The 18,121-nt window shown below is 42.3% G+C and overlaps 1 protein-coding gene across 1 annotated transcript; it reads right to left on the reverse strand.

The window, feature by feature from the left end:
• Positions 1 to 1,857: 1,857 nt before the first annotated feature.
• On the reverse strand, positions 1,858 to 12,037 carry cyb561 (cytochrome b561). Its single transcript, XM_083977458.1, has 5 exons — positions 11,830 to 12,037; positions 3,526 to 3,624; positions 3,327 to 3,430; positions 2,719 to 2,876; positions 1,858 to 2,059 (listed from the first exon to the last, which is right to left on the reverse strand). The coding sequence occupies exons 1-5, from the start codon at positions 12,032 to 12,034 to the stop codon at positions 1,867 to 1,869; spliced, it is 759 nt and encodes a 252-aa protein (XP_083833584.1). The 5' UTR covers positions 12,035 to 12,037; the 3' UTR covers positions 1,858 to 1,866.
• Positions 12,038 to 18,121: the final 6,084 nt, after the last annotated feature.

Raw genomic sequence — 18,121 nt, forward strand, 5'->3', positions numbered from 1 at the left:
TTAATTAGCGGCGGCTGATGATGTGATGTTTAATTTTAGAAAGCGATGATGAGCGCCGGTTTAAAGTGAGAAGCTGCGATGTGGATGTTTTGCACGGTGCTAATGAGCGAGAGATGAAGAGATAACAAGAGAGAGGGAGGAGAGATGACAGAGCGGATAACAGATTTACTCTGCATCAGAACAAAGTGAATCTGTCACTTTCTTTTACACTTACATTTGTCACTTACATTGTTGCACCCAAATCACTTTTTGCTGTCACACACTTTGGAGTTCAGCAAAGAAAGCATCAGAATCTAATGTTTTGGTTTTTAATATTTCAGCAGATAAACAGCAATTATTAGGAGAAGCTCTGATATCAGGTAGCCTATCTATAATGCAGTGGTTTCAACCTGTGGGCCGTGATCATACGTCAAGCCAGTCATTTTCTATTTTATTTTTTTTAAATAAATTAGTAAAAATCAAAATGCTTTACAATAAAAAACTTTTTTTTAAATTGAAAAACGTAATCACAGCCACAGAACCAAACCCCTGTCAAACAAAAAGTAATGTTATGGGGGTTGGATGTGGACACTTTGAGATTTGGAAGTTGGAAAGGATCCACTGATCTGCGTGTTCTGTTACCTGACATGATAAAATATTGGGTGAAAGGGATAGTTCAACATTTTGGCAAATTGGCCCATTGCCATAATCCCTATAGTTTTAGCAGTAGGTTCGTTACCTTTGATTGTCGGTGCAAGCTATTTTTAGAACAGCGGAGCAGAGCTGTGAGCTGCTCAGAGCTAGGCTATGGAAGCTAATGGGATTTCTTGGTTTCCCTCATCAAACTCATCAAATACACAATCCAACAACTCCAAAACGCTCTGGTGGACAAGTTGTGACCTGCACATTCACCACGCTATGAGATAATAACGGAACGTCACAAGACAGAGTTGTTTTCGAGGCAAATGCAGAGACTGCTTGCCAAAAATCTGCCCCCGACGGGAACGTGCATCAGTGGTTTTGCATGAATTTACCTCAAAAACAACTCTGTCTCAAAACGTATCTCATAGCGTGGTGAATGTGCTAGCCTCCGTAGTGTAGCTCTGAGCAGCTCGCGGCTCTTCTCCACCGTTCTTAAAACAGCTTGCACCGACAATTAAAGGTAATGAACCTACTCCTAAAACTATAAAATAAAATAAATAAATAAAATGTTGAACTATCCCTTTAAGGTTAGGGTTATTTTCAAATGAACTTTGTTAAATATGGCCCTCGGTCTTTCCCCATGACAACTGAGGGGAGGGGGAACCTACCCACTGGTTATGTTGTGTTGTGTTTCAGATCAAGACTGGGTCTAAAGTTGTGTTCAGTTGAGGGGCTGGACTAAAGCCGTTGATACTGTGAAGGTCAGTTTGCACATTCAGATCTATCAGGACAATCAGTTTCTGAGCTGTCTGAGACACACTTACACTGCATTGGCATCCATTACGTACACAGTTGCTGTAGGTGTAATGCAAGAGACTTTCGCCCCTCAAACACCTGACTACAGGTCACACACTGCAGCAGCTGTGGAGATGCTACATGTTCCTACTGCATGCCATACAACATGATTATTCTCTATTAAACTGTAAATGCTACAACTGATCTGGTGTGAAGTAATTCTCAAATGAAACTAATATATGATTTTGTTAAGGAGTTAAAGAGACAGTGTCCATGTCCACAAAGAACTACTGTAAATCCACAATTTTGATTTTCTTTTTTGTCTTTTCTGACCACGTTCATGGCGATATGTATTTGAACTGATGACTCTGTAACTAGGCATTAACAGACTGGCAGCACAGACAGTCGGTAGGCACGACGCTGCTTGTATCGGAGGTGTGAGAGCGGAGGTCAGGGCCTGGTGGGCGACCCCCCCTCAATCAGGGTCTTGAAGTGGACGGACAGAGCCTCTTCCTCTGGGTTGGGCGGGCGCCTGTAGTCCTCCCTGGTGATCAGGTAGCCCAGCAGCACCCCGAAACACACCAGCACGATCCCCAAGATGTTGGCCAGCATCCCCTCCCTGTCAAACTCGGAGTAGGTGTCCCTGGAGCAGGAGACACAGACAGGAGGAGGTAGAGACAGACATGTGATGATGAGTGGAGTAGATGAATGGAGACATAATAATAATACTAATAATGGACTAATAATGGATTTATTATTTATATACAGCTCTGGAAAAAACTAAGAGACCACTTCAAAATGTTCAGTTCCTCTGGTTGTACTATTCATAGGTATGTGTTTGAGTAAAATGAACACTTTTGTTTCATTCTATAACCTACTGACAAAATTTCTCCCAAATTGGAAATAAAAATATTGTCATTTAGAGCATTTATTTGCAGAAAATGGCAACAGGTCAAAATAACAAAAAAAGTCTGGTGTTTTCAGACCTTGTATAATGCAAAGAAAACAAGTTCATATTCATTTTAAAACAACACAACACTACTTTTTTAAACTTAGGAAGAGTTTAGAAATCAAAATTGGTGGAATAATCCCAATTTTTAATCGCAGCAGTGTTTTTTTTTATTTATTTATAATCTTTCTTCCTCATTAAATATGATTTGGTTCAGGTGATCAGCTAAGTAGAGTGACACTGGAATCGATGGCTGCCATACATGTAGAGAAGCTGATTTATTAAGAACATTTTGGAGTGGTCTCTTTATTTTTTCCAGAGCTGTATTTATAGATACATTCAGACAGGCCTACATGAGGTTGAAGAGGACTTTCTCCGTGATGCCCAGCAGGCTGGTCCCTATGGCCATAATCAGCAGCATCAGACCACAGAACACGTGGATGGGGAGATACAAGGCTCGTAACCATGCCGATGCAACGGGAAACAGGAAGAACAGCAAGCCCATCACCCACTAAGAGAAACGAGAGAAGTTATAAAAACTTGATGTAGCAGAGTGAAGCACATGGAGGTGAGACACTTCAGGTAATATCAGACCAAACATCTGAATAAAGAGGAAAACATGATCTCAGACAAAACCTTCAAATTATGCAAATTCAAAATTGGCGTGGGAAATATTTTAACATGTATGGAGGAAGATATTTTACTGCCTTTTGAGTTTGGATTTGAGTTTGAGTTTATTTTAATCAGCAACACTTACCACTATCAGAAAAAGAAAGGTCACATAAGGCTGACCGGAAGGGTTAAGGCTGAAGCTAACTACCATATAAATGCCCTAACTAAACTTTAAACCATATATGTAAATATGTATACGATACCTATAGGGCATAGGCTACACAAAAATGCATACGACACACCTTTGGGATATGGGACATGCGTAATCTATGCTAGTGTGCATGTGTACCTGGATGCAGAACAGCACTAAGGTCGCCATGCCACACCAGCTGTGTAGGGAGTACATGTCTGGGATGTTTCTTGCTTTGTGGAAGTCAAACACAGCTGCAAAACCTGTACACACATAAACACACAGTCAGTTACACACAGGCATAAGGACACAACTGGAGTCTTACTATCATTATTATTAGCTTCCCTGTTTTCCTCACCTACGATGCTGATGATGAGGGCGAGCAGGTGAATGACACCATGAAGCACTTTTACGTTCCTCTTCGCTTCGTTACGAAATACTCTGAAAACCAGGATGGCTGGAGACACAGGAAGAGAGAGAGAAGAAGAAGAAGAAGAGGGGACGGGGGACATTTTAATCGAATTGTTTTTCTTCAGAATATGCAGAGTCTGTACTGAGTTTGTGATAAACAGTTTGCAAACTTCTCAAAACAACTGAGACAGTTACCTTATCAATAACCGATCAAATCATCCTTCAAATCAGACAAACAACGTCTCGCAGAGAGCAGAGAAAACAAATCAAAATTGAAAAAATAGAGTAGAGATGTGGAAAATAAGTGATGTTGATCACCAACAAAGTCAGCCTGGGAATAACTATTTAACCAATAATGAGGAAATATCAACAGAAACAACCACAGTCTGTAGTGAGCATACTAGTAAAATGTAAAACATTAACTAACATTTGCACATATCTAAGCGCACTAATAATGAAGGAAATGCTAATGAAATATGAAGAACTTTGATGAAAAACTCTATGAGGCCATAAATGAACCTGCATGATCACATTATCAAACCATCAAAGTATGTAGAAAATAAATAGCAGCCATGTTGACAATGGAACATCTGGGCAAGATGTTTTAAACCTGAATTAAATAATGCAGGATTGATCCTTGATATACATATGTCTACAAATTTAAGTGATGATTGTTGCACAGAAGCTGCAGAGATGTGCTGATAATGGTCAGCATAATGTGGGCTACAAGCTGAGTCTCCAGCTCTAACCAGATTTGGGAACACAATTGCTAATTGTGTTCACTTCAAATCCTTTTCTTTTGGCCATCTGAGCCAGCTGCTTTGTAGCGTGTCCACTAAGCAGCTTCACAAGGGAGCATGTAGTGTGAGTTACACTGTAAAAAAGAGAAAGAGAACAAGTTTTAGCTCTGAATTATTGTGAATACAGATTAAAGAGAAACGGATGTGAATGTATCCAGCATCAGTGTGGACATGGCCCAAGGCCACCAAAGCAGAAATCACAGTGAATCAGCATTGTGTGTGTGTGTGTGTGCATGTGTGTGTGTGTGTGTGTGTGTGTGTGTGTGTGTGTGTGTGTCTGTGTGTGTGTGTGTGTGTGTGTGTGTGTGTGTGTGTGTGTGTGTGTGTGTGTGTGTGTGTGTGTGTGTGTGTGTGTGTGTGTGTGTGTGTGTGTGTGAGAGAGACCCCCCAGGGTGTTTCCATCTAATGCCCAGCTGACCTTTGCTTTTATTGCTCTAATGTAATCTTATGCTGTAAACAGACAGCTGAACCAGTTGAACTAATGTGGTTACTCTCATTAGCAGACGTACCCAGGGCTGAAAACCAGGAGGAGTAACAACAGCTTCATCTTACTTTGTCTTTATTTGTGACACCACAGCCGTCACCTGGATGTGCCACAGTGTGAGGAGGCAGTAGTAATGTCGTGTCATGGACAAGTTGGCGTTGTCGCAAAAAAAACAAAAAAAAACCTCAACTTCACTTATATTATTTTTTGGGTTTTTTTTGCCTATAATTGACAGGAATTGGGGAGGCAGAGAGAGGGGGAATGACACGCAGCAAAGGGCCACCGGAGGAGTCGAACTGGGGCCAGCTGCAGCAAGGACTACAGCCTCTGTATATTGGGCGCCTGCTTAACCCCGTGAGCTAAACAGCGCCCCTTACTTAACCTTTTGATCAGCCAAAAGGTGTGCATAGTGTGCATAGCTGCCAGATGGAGCAGGGCCACCGGATGGAGCAGGACCGCCGGGTGGAGCAGGGCCGCCGGATGGAGCAGGACCACCCTGCTCCATCCGGTGGCCCTGCTCCACCTGGCGGCCCTGCTCCATCTTTCTTTCTTTTTTGTGTCATTGTCGTGTGAGCTACTGGACTAATTTGAATTTCCCTCCTAGGGATGAATAAAGTATTCTCTACTCTCTACTCTACTCTACTCTAACCCCGTGAGCTAAACAGCGCCCCTTACTTAGCCTTTTGATCAGCCAAAAGGTGTCTCATAACGTTCCATTATTATCTCACAGTGTGGTGAACAACTTGTTCACGAGAGCATTTTGGAGTTGTTGGATTGTGTGTTTGATGAGTTTGATGAGAGAAACCAAGAAATCCCATTAGCCTCCGTAGCGTAGCTCTGAGCAGCTCGCGGCTCTGCTCCGCCGTTCTAAAAATAGCTTGCACCTACAATTAAATGTAACAAACCTACTCCTAAAACTATAGGGATTATGGCAATGGGCCAATTTGCCAAAATGTTGAACTATCCCTTTAAGATAGTAGCTAATTATTCTATACATTTATTATGGTTATAATATGGTTAGATTAGGGACATGTGACTAGGGTAGACAGGAAGCTGATGTGGTGAAGTGTTGAAGCATGAAACTGAGTAAAAGCTGCAACAAAGTTTGTCTCCATCTAGCTGTTTTATTCTTTTTATCCAGAAGAGATTTATACCACCATGTGACGACCCTCTCATGGACTTGGAGGCTGATCCTGGCAGCCAATTGAGGGTCGTCAGCTGATTCTCTTCACCTGGGCTCCATGCTATAAAAGCTGGGCCACGTGCTCCAACTCTCTCTCCCTTTCACTTGCTGACATCTTTGTTGGTTTTGGTTTTGTACCTTCACAGACTACTCATCCATGCTTTGTATTCATGGTATGTTATGGCAATCTGCAAAACCCACTGCAGTCACATGGTGTGTAGACGTTCCTCTGTTTGGGTTCTCTTTGATATCCTTGATTGTTCATTAAAGCAGAAGTAAGCGATCTGGTTGTTTTGGCTAACTTCTTGTCAGCCGATGGAGTTAGCAGTCCCCGCCCTCGTCCCTACGTCACCACATTCACGCGCATCCCTTGGCAGCACACACAGAGAGGACCGCCCCTTTATGCCGTTCTCTCTCCTCATTGGATAAAGGTTGTAAGATACAAGGAAAGTTTTCTCCTCGGCTTACAGCAGAGCAGAGTGACTGACAGACCCGTGTTTCGGACCAAACACTCTATATAAGTGATTGCTGTCGGAAGATACAACTATTTAAGACTTATATTAACACAAACATTCCGCTTACTTCTACTTTAATCATGTTTGCACCGCAGTGGTAAAAAGCTAAAATTTACCCACTAAAATATGTTCTTTTTGTAAGAACATGACTCCATTAGACACGAGGAGTTAATCATTAGATGATCTGCCAGGCTGAGAAACAAGTCTAGCGCTTACTGGACATAACAGTGCTATGTTATGTGCTTCCTCCATTTTTCTGGTCAGGCATTTAATAACAAACCACTCCTCCATTCAAACACTTCACACAACTGTGGAGGGTTCACTTTAAAGAGTCTCATTTGACTTGTAAAAAGGCAGAGGGTTTGATGCCGCTCAGTTTGCTGACAGAGGGGTTTTTTCTGAGACTTTGGTTTAACTCCCTGATGAGCCGATCTGTCAGAGCGTCACTGGAAATCTCACCAAAAACCATGGTGGCACATTCAGTGGTCAAAATCAGTCTCCTCTCTGGGTGCGGGTGGGGGGGGGGTTGATGGCTGTCTGGGTAGCGTTAGCGTAATGCATCCGATCAGCAGCACAGTGCTTGAGGCTAAGACACACAAGCGCACACACACACACACACTATCAGGCTGACTGAAATACAGCATCCACATTTTTACTGGCCTATTTTCCCATTTCACTCAATTTGCAGAATATTATCCAAAAATAACCGTAACCATGACGACAAACTTGATGTAAGAGCAGCCGGGTTAAGATATCGCTGGAGTCAGCCATGTTGGGGGGGGGGGGCAGATGGAAAAGCTTCACTTCCAGGCTCCATTCCGTTTTAAGCCAAGCTGGTGCTGTGGCTCTAGAGATGGTAGCCTAATATTTGGTCTGTTCTTTGGCCCAGATGAACTGTCCCAAGAAACATTGGAGGGGTTGGCAAAATATTTGGTACAAATGGTGTGGAGATTTTTAGACAGCAGAGAGTATACACGGACAAAACTGCTTTAGTAAGTGTTGACAGATATCATGGATATAAACAAAACCATGATGACATCAGTGATGTTTTTTGTCATGTCCTAATTTGAAGTTGTGGAGCTCATTTTTTCTAGAATACACTGTTTTCACTTGTTGGTCTTTGGTCTCCCTCTTCTTCTTTTCCCTTCAGGTGCCCAGGTCATTGCAATGTTGCAGTCATTATTTTGGTCCTGCCTTAGTATGTGACCAATCATCTTCCATCTTCTCCTCTTCACTTCCTCGCTCAGTGGCCTCATGTCGGCTCTTTCTAATAGTTCTTCTGTACTAATGTGGTCTTGCCATTGGATTTTGAGGATTCTTCTCAAACCAACACTAAGGAACTTTTCAACCTTCATATAATATTTTCATAACTTTTATACATCGACTTACAACAGGTTGAATGACACCTCTGTCATGGCCTGAGGGGGTCTGTATCGCCTTCACTGGCACTAAGCAACTTTGAGGAGCATGGGAAACCGGCTCTCACTTTCTTCACTTTCACTTTTGCGAGTCACAACGAGGAGGGAACAGGCAATGCTGCACCTTTCCGTCGGATTGTGTATGTGTGTTTACTGAGAAATGATCCGCTGGTAACAGAAACTTAGTTTGGACGTCTTCTGTTAATTTCCATGCACCGGGAGATCAGCATGTTTACGGCGCTACGCGCTAGTGCTAATTGGAAATGGAGTCTTCCTTCAGGCAAAACACTACTGCTTTGGGCCACTGGTGCCGCCAAACTCAACCAAAACTGAAAGTTCTTTAGTACTGCTTTAAACACTTGCTGTGAAACACATCGATTGCCTTGTTGTCTCCTTTAATCATTTTCCATGTCTCACATCCATATACTAACACCGGCACCACTAGTGTTTTGTACAGCCTCAGTTTCGTTCTTCTTGTGATGCTCTTGGAGTTCCAGATCTTTTTCAATCTGATGAATGCACCTCTTGCTTTTGAAAGTCTATTTTTCAGGTCCTTCATTCCTCCTCCATCCTTACTTAAAGAGGGATAGCAGTGAGCTATTACTGTATATGAAGCTCATTCTGGAACGAAGGCCCAGATGTCAGGATTTAGGATCAGTATAACTGCAAAACAAGTGTTGTTCACCAAGGATTTCTTCTAAAGAACAGAAATTGTGAGTGTGCAGGAGGAATGGTCTGTGTTTAAATAGGTAGTCTAGTTTCATCATCCCCAGAGAGAAACAGCATCTACTCCACACACACACACACACACACACACACACACACACACACACACACACACACACACACACACACACACTGCACCACATCATCAAGTAGAAAAACAAGAGACCACTTCAGGGATAGATGTAACCTGACAGCTAAATAGAACACAAAACAGAACACAATAAGAATCAGATCCTTTCACTTTGAAGGAACAGTGTGTGTTCAACGTGATCTACACATTGAACACGAGCCCTGACTTACAGTGAGCAGCTTAAACAGCCAGAATCAGGCACTAAAAGTTCAAAGACTCGTCGGTAATGCCAAACGATAGACCAATAAAAGTAATTAAAAACCAGTATGTATACACTGTGACAGAGTAACACCAATAGCAAATATTAGGTTTGTCAAAGCAGCAACATTTCTAGTTCCCATCATCCGGCAATACACAGCTCTGTTCAATTACCTAACAATTCAGTGAATAAATGTTTTTAATGAACTGATTCTAGTGATCAAGGACACTGAAAACAATGGTTTTGCACATCTGACTCTAAAAGAAGCCAAAGAGGAGGGGCGTGTATGTTGCTATGGGTTTTCTGCATGCTGGCTTGTGGCAAGCACACAGGCACTAAGATTAAAATGTGACCCGCTCTGGCGAAATGAGTCGGAAGTCGCAACGTTCTATTTTTAGATAATCAGCTGATAACGTGGAAAATCAATAAAAACTCAAAAAAAATGTTTTTTGCTAATTTCAAAGAAATGACATTCAAAAACAATCTCCCAAAGTTTCATAGTCCAGATAATTGAGGAAAGGCACGTAAATGACGATTAAAGTTGACTTACAACTTTTAACCCTCTAGAGAGGAGCACAACATTAGGCTTAATAACTTCTGAACCTGATAGGGACGAGCTGTAAACTGCATCTGAATCGTCAGATTCTCCGCTTTCCGAGGGTCCTTGAATGGTGCATTTATGACAACAAGGGTAGCCACGTGAAACCACGTAATACGGGGCCAGATGCTCAGCTGAGCGGTAGCAGCGATGCTAAACCGAGCGTTAGCATCGATGCTAAACCGAACGTAGCATGCTAACGCTTGCAGATGTTTTACTAAACATGAAATATCTTCTGAACCGTTTATGATAGAGACGAGCTGTAAACAGCATCTGAATAGTTACATTCTGCTTTCCGAGGGTCATTGAACGGTGCCTCTACAAGGTACGTGTAATCCTTACAGTCTATGGTGTAATCACATGGTAAGGAACAGACGCCAGATTCACGGAAGGCTTTAAACCAGAGACGTTCTAAATTGTTTGAACGCATTTTTCTCAGGTTTTCAATCGAAAGCAGTGAGTGGAAGACCATAATTAAAATCGCCATATCTTAAAAACTATCCAATGTATGACTTTGACTAGGGTATCATTTTAAAGCTTATTTTCTCCTCTTTCCATTGATACCAAAATCTCAATTTTGAAATTTGGGTCACTGCGACTCATTTTGCTGGATCAGGTCACAAATGTGTGAGTTAAAAATGTTCCCCCATGCAGGAGGAATTAGCTGTAGAGACAACTACAGGCTGTAAATATGTTTATATTTTAACATAGGAGTCTATGGGGACTGACTCAATGTGGTCATTTGTGCAGGTGTAGTTCCATACTGACTTCATTGTTCAGCCTCATACTGTCAAGTCACTGTCACAGTGTGAATATATTAGCATGTTGATATTAGCTTCACCTCCGGGTGGCAACAGCCATCCCGACGTCCCTCTGCTCTGCTGTAAGCCGAGGAGAAAACTTTCCTTGTATCCTACAACCTTTATCCAATGAGGAGAGAGAACAGCATAAAGGGGCGGTCCTCTCTGTGTGTGCAGCCAAGGGATGCGCGTGAATGTGGTGACGTAGGGACGAGGGCGGGGACTGCTAACTCCATCGGCTGAAAAGAAGTTAGCCAAAATGACCGGATCGCTTACTTCTGCTTTAATTTTCTATCAAACGTCCCATCATTCTGACAATTTTTGCCTCCTATGGTCGGAATGATGGTATTTTTTTCTTTTTTTAAACATCCTGCCTTTCAGACAATTCCTTCAATAGCCTATTTTTCCCCAAAAGATTTTGCACTGGTTGGGTTTAGGCAGTGAAGAAAGGAGTTGGTTAAGTTTAGTAAAAAGACCAGGTAGAGGCTAGACAGGCAGACTCGTCCCTGTTTGCACTCTGCTGTGTAATTACGCACAACCATGTGGGTATTCCTCTATCAGCATGTCTTAAAGAAGGGAGTCACCTGTTGAGTAACGCACATTTCCTTGTCTGAATGGTGGGACGTTCGCATGTTGGAATAGCGACTTCACCTCCGTGTACAGAGCAGCTAGCATGACTGCAGACACTTAGCATTGTGTCTCCTTGTTTGTCTGTCTGTGTGTGTGTGGTTGTGTTTGTAGTTTGAATTAAAACAACGACTGCAGTGAATGTGGTGGTACAGGACAGACCAGTATAGGTTTCTTAAGGTAACTACAGATTTGGGAAGTTCAGACTGGTTCTATAGTGACGCACCATTGGTCGGTGTCACACTGGGATAGATTTACATTCAGAATCTCAATGATATCAGAATTGGGTTTGTTGTCCAAGTGCTGCATACATACATACAAGGAATTTGATCCCGGTTTGCATAGCTCTCTCATCGTTCACATAGAAGACATACAACAACAACAACTGAACAATAAGTTAAGAATAATACAGAAAAAAAATAGTTAAATAAAATAAGATAAAGTAAAGTGGCCAGATTGTACTGTACTGTCACTGTACAGTCACTGCACCAAGATTATCAATTTAACTGTGGTTATTCCCACACCTACAGGTCAAGACCTCTGAAAGTACTACAAGAAACCAAACAGCTGGCTCACTGAAAAAAAGAAACACTGTATAAAAATCAAACCAACACTTAAATCCTGTAAATTACCTGGCTTTGTGTCAAACAGAGCTTTTTTTGGTTTTTATGTCTGTAATCTCTGTGACTACACCCTCTGACTCTTCCTCTAAATCCCCAATCAACAGATAGAGCTCCTGGAGTGGAAACCACCCGACCTGCGTGGACTCACCATCGCCGTGCAGGAAGACCAGACCCAGCACCATGCACAGAGGGTGCAGGTTGAACTCCTGCCGTGAGCCATCCCAGGCGAAGCCCCCACGGTAGTGACCCAGCCACACGCCGGTCAGAATCACCGACCCCAGACCCAGCACCTGCGACGCCGCGACCAGCCACGCAAACGTGGAGCGAAGTGGACGGGGAGGAGACTCATCCATGATCTGAGAGAGAGAAACAAAGAGCACTGAGTACAGCAGAGGCCCTGGGCTGTATCATCTGTTAAACACAATTAAAATGGATTTGATTATGTTAAGGTAGATAAATCTAGATACGGTAGCTGTGTTCTTTCCCCTTCTGCGATAATGTTAGCTTGATTTCTCTTTTTTTGAATGGACAGAAAACATATCTGACTTTCTTATATTCCAAGATACTGACTAATTTATAAAAGAAATCACCTGTACTGTAGAGTTTTGACCTCCAACTGCTTTCTCTGGCCAAGTGGGCCAAGGACCCACAGCACAATGGGTATCTAAAGCCTGATTGTCCCTATAGATAACATAGATTGATAGATAGATAAATACTTTATTAACCCGAAGGGAATTCATCTGTCAGCTGCTCCATACATTCAGATAACAATACTAGATAGACTAAAAAGAAGGGAAGAAAAAGAAAGTGTGTTCAAGTTAGCATGTTCTTCCTGTGCCTGAGTCGGTTCTCTCTGGGCTCTCCAGCTTCCTCAAATAAAGATAGTCCAAAGACATGCACAGTAGGTTGACTGGTAAATTGCCCATAGGTTTAAATTTCAGCTTGTGTGTGTGGTTGTTTGTCTCTATATGTCACCCTGTGATGAAGTGGTGACCAATCCAGGGTGTACCCCCCCCACACCTTCACCCAATGTCAGCCAGTGGGATTGCCTCCCACCCTCTGCAAACCCTTACAGTTGAATGGTGGAGCCAACGGGTGGTTGGATGGATATTGAATTGGAGTGTCCAAGTCAACACAGAAGAGCCAAGAAGGGTGACTTGACTTAGCTTCTATACTGGCAGACAGTCACATCCTACATTATAGCTGCTTAGGTTGGCCAGGATGTAAACCAATGATTGGACAGAAAATCTGGATTTGAGGGTCCAAACACACATACGTAAAAAATACCAACAGTGAGTCAAATCCAGCAGCATTTACATGATGGCATCTTTAATCACACTGTAACTGTTCAGGCCCACAGGATCAACCAGCTCTCGTGAGACCTCATAGTCTGGTGGAGGTGTCAGAGAGGAGGAAGCTGCTCAGGCTGATGAGCATCGTGGTCAGCACCTATCACCCCCTCACGTGCTCTGAATGAAAACGGCATTAGATGTGACACCATGGCACCAAAGTGCAACACTGCACACTCCTGTTTGTTCCTGTTTGCAGTGTGATGAACCCTTTACTTCTTACTTTTTCTCTTTTCCATTCACTCATCAGACAATCTTGTTTCTGACGTTTGTTGTAGATACATTTCTTCTGAACAGTAGATTTACAAAGTGTGTAGCCTTTATTCTAATATACATGCCAAGCTTAATGTTTAACAGATTTATTTTTCTGTAATACAGCAAAGTTGAAGCATTAATCACTTATACCACAGCATAAGAAATATAGAATATAAGTATATTAACCTAAAAAGTTAATTTTACTTCTGTCAAACATTATTAAGAAAACACAAGTAAATAGCCTACTAAATTCTCCAGATGCTCCAGATCAAACAAAAATCACACCATCATCATTTATATACAGTGGTCAGATGCGGATGCGCCGACAGGCAGTTGGAGAGCTACAGGTGGAGAGATGGCCTCCTACCCTGTAATGTCATTATGAATAGGGAGCAAGCAAAAGAAAAAGAAAAGTCAAAACAAGAGGAGGCTCGTGCTTCACTTGGGTATGTTGCAGCTTACCCAAGTGAAGCACGAGCCTCCCAAAAATCTCTGTGGCATAAACACCTCAGCTGCTGCTCATAAGACAGAAAAGAGGATTTTTCAGTCTAGATGTGGACTGGAGATGAAAGGCACACATTGTTGAAAGAGGCTGTTAATAGTTTTTTGTAGGACATTCATGCTGAAGTAACTTTTAGGCTATTTTTAAACGAAAACATCTTTTGTTGAAATTAATAGTACCTATTTGTGACTCAGATTTATTTATGTATTTTAGTTTGAAGCTATGTTTTATTTGATTCATTCCTATTAATAGAGGTTGTCAACTTAAATGGCATATACTTATACAATCAATTTGTAACTATTATACGTTTGGGATTGGGGGGGGGGGGGGGGGGGATCATTTTGGGGGGCCCAATAAAATTCTGCTTAGGGCCCCAATTTGACCAGGGGCGGCCCTGTTAATGTCCAACATAGTGATTTGTTGTGGTGTATTTTACATGTAGAATACTTTCAAATCTAAGTAGCCTTTATTGTGGAATAACACTACCATTACCACAGTTAACACGTTGTTAGTTGTACATTTAGCCTTTATATAAGAGGGGAAATGTAGGAAGTAGAGTACTGAGAGTGAAATGACAGAATAGCGCATCTAATTGCCTATAACAATTAATGATTGTTATTTGGGCACGAAAATGCTACTTTCACAACTTTAACTTCTTTGACTAATGGGTTCATATTTCACCAAAACAGCTGCGCAGCACGGAGCTATTAAATACACCTCTGCACTGTTTATGACATTTTCTATGAACCGAGGGAACACACTATGTAAACATGTCGATGAGGAATCATAGCAGGAAGTGTCGCGCCGAGCTGACGGGAGTTAACATGATGAGGGCAGCAGCAGCAGACAGCTCTCCTGACCGCTCGCTTCATTATCGCAGCTGGAAGCCATTTATTATAACCCCGGCAAAGTTAATGTTCACTGAAACATCTCTACTGCCGTCACCACACACACTCAATCACACACACACTCTGCCACAAGTACAGTGCAGGGATGTTTCTTAGAATTAAAGGCTGCAGCGGCGGCAGTGAATTGTCAGTCACCTGTTACCTGGCGCTGTGTTAGGATTTATCACGACTCTCACACTATTTGACCTCAGTTATTATAGACTAGGCTATCGTATCATCAGGGCTCTAGAGTCGTCGTGACTCTAACATGACAGAGGCAGGTTGCACCATGGGGAAAAATAAACAGAGATCATTAACAAAAAGCTGGTGGTGAATACTTACTGCGCTGCAGCCTCCGCTCTGCCGAGGAAGTCCTGGAGTCTGGACTTAGAGATCCGCCTTCTCCTTCCCTCTGCCTCACCGTGCGTGTGCGTGTGACTGATGTGTGTGCGTGAGAGTGGGTGTGTGTGTTTTGGAAGCACTTCAAAGCCCAGCCCATGGGACAACAATATTACACTACTGAGTGAATACTACTGCAAATACTGTAGGATACTACCTTTATTATAATCATAAGGCCTGTTATTATTAGTAATAATGTTATTATTATTGGCCTGCTGTTATATTATATCCTCCTCTTTTAAATTATATTCTTACTGTTATAATGAACAGGAAGTAAACTGAATTGAATTTGACTCGTGGTTTAAGGCTAACGTCACAGTAACATCAGGGGAAGGGTGGGGGAGGTTTGGGAAGAGGGGGGTGACGTGGATTGATGACTAACAGCTCCAGTGTAAAGGTTTGTTGCCTTGACAACAGTGGAGAAGGGGGATGGAGGAGGGAGGAGAGGGAGATGTGCAGAGGAGGAAGAGGAGGAGGAGGAGGAGGAGATGGGAGTGTCAGTGAATCACAGCAGTTCATTAGAGGAGACGCAGGCAAATTGGAACAGTTAGAACCTGCACCTATACAGCATAATACAACACCTAATGACTGCTACTACTGCTGCCACTTACACTGGCCTACATCATGTGCCATTTTGGATGAAGCGCCCCTCATGTTATCATGTTGTCACCTGCGGTTCTAATGATCATGCAGCTCCACCATCAGCTCAGACAATGTGTTTCACACCCACAGTCTCCAGAGTGTCATTTACACACGGATCACACATAAAATAGCCTATACCTTCATGAATTATTGAACTCCATCCACACAGCTGGATCTAACACAGCTACAGTGTTTAACCCATTTAAAGTTCATCAAGTGAGATTTGATCAGACGACTCTTACACTTCATACAAATTGTAGTCGTATTTAAAGGGATAGTTCAACATTTTGGCAAATTGGCCCATTGCCATAATCGCTATAGTCATAGTAGTAGGTTCGTTACGTTTATTTGTCGGTGTAAGCTATTTTTAGAACGGAGGAGCAGAGCGGCAGGCTGCTCAGAGCTACGCTATGGAGGCTAAAGGAATTTCTTGGTTTCCCTCATCAAACTCATCAAATACAAAATCCCCAAATCCCAAAACTCCAAAACGCTGTCGTCGACAAGTTGTGACCTGCACTATCACCACGCTATGAGATAATAATGGAACGTTATGAAACAGAGCCGTTTTCGAGGTAAATACAGGGTAAATACTGAGTCTGCTTGCTGAAAAACTGTCCCTGAACGCAACGCGCATCAGCGATTTTGCATGAATTTACCTCTAAAACAACTCTGTCTCGTAACGTTCCATTATTATCTCATGGCGTGGTGATTGTGCAGCTCACAACTTGTCCACGACAGCCTTTTGGAGTTGGAGGTTGTGTATTTGATGAGGAAAACCAAGAAATTCCCTTAGCCTCCATAGCATAGCCCTGAGCAGCCTGCCGCTCTGCTCCGCCGTTCTAAAAATAGCTTGCACCGACAATTAAAGGTAACAAACCTACTGCTATGACTATAGGGATTATGGCAATGGGCCAATTTGCCAAAATGTTGAACTATCCCTTTAAGCAAACCGATACATATTATTAAACAACATGCTATGCTGTCTCTTTAGAAATGGTTTGCACATGTGTCTATAACAGAAATGTATTTATTTCATTTGTCTCCAAAACAACTGTGCACATAGGTTTTGTTTCTCGGCATATTGTACAATAGCTCAACAGGCTTATTAAAGGGATAGTTCAACATTTTGGCAAAATGGCAAAACTTCAGCCCCAGTCTTGACCTGAAACTGTGTTTTTCACAGGTTAACACAACCAGTGGGTACATTCCCCCTCTCCCCAGTTGTCATGGGGAAAGACCGAGGGCCATTTTCAACAAAGTTCATTTGAAAATAACCCTAACCTTAAAGGGATAATTCAACATTTTGGCAAATTTGGCCATTTGCCATAATCCCTATAGTTTTAGGACAACTCCAAAACGCTCTGGTGGACAAGTTGTGACCTGCACATTCACCACGCTATGAGATAATAACGGAACGTTACGAGACTGAGTTGTTTTCGAGGCAAATGCAGAGACTGCTTGCCGAAAAACTTCCCCCAACAGGAAGGCACATCAGAGGAAACAACTCTGTCTCGTAATGTTATTATCTCATAGCGTGGTGAATGTGCAGGTCACAACTTGTGTTTTGGAGTTGTTGGATTGTGTATTTGATGAGTTTGATGAGGGAAATATGTGATATGTGTGATGTAGCACTGAGCAGCTTGCGGCTCTGTTCCACCATTCTAAAAATAGCTTGCACCGACAATTAAAGGTAACGAACCTACTGCTAAAACTATAGGGATTATGGCAATGGGCCAATTTGCCAAAATGTTGAACTATCCCTTTACTATGTGACATTAATGATAAAGGGTAAGAGCAACAGCCATCAAATAACTTTAGAGGAGTAAACATGTTTTCAATTAAAATATGACATCATGAAAGTACAGAAACATTAAAAATGCAAATATTTAACCTAAACATCGTGGCAAAGAACATTTTCTGATCTTAACTTTCACTGCATGATAATGATACAGTAAGTGAATCATTCAGTAACTGTCAGTGAAAGTCAATGCACCACCCTTCCTATCCTCTAGAGGGCACTGCAGCCTTGCACAGCGTAGCCCATGCTCCTAATGATGACAGCATAATAGTAGGACAGCAGGATCAGTGGTGCTCACCCCGTGGTCTGGGGACCTGGTGTGGGACTTCAGGTCTCAGACTGCAACACAGGAAGATACAGAAGAGTCAGACCTTCCTCTAACAGCTGAAGAGGTAAAGATGCAGTTTTAATACATTTCTGAAACTTGGCTGAGATTGGATATTAGAAGATTTTTTTGTGTGGGCTTTAGTTAAAAAGTCATGTAGAATAGGAGGTGTGTGTGTGTGCGTGCATGTGTGCGTGTCAAATCAGTTATCAAGGCTATCTTCATTAATGTCAGAAAGTAGTCATATGTGTGTGTGTGTGTGTGTGCGTGCGCTGTTTGTGTG

Source organism: Trachurus trachurus, assembly GCF_905171665.1.
Source record: "Trachurus trachurus genome assembly, chromosome: 8".
Taxonomy (NCBI): Eukaryota; Metazoa; Chordata; class Actinopteri; order Carangiformes; family Carangidae; genus Trachurus; species Trachurus trachurus.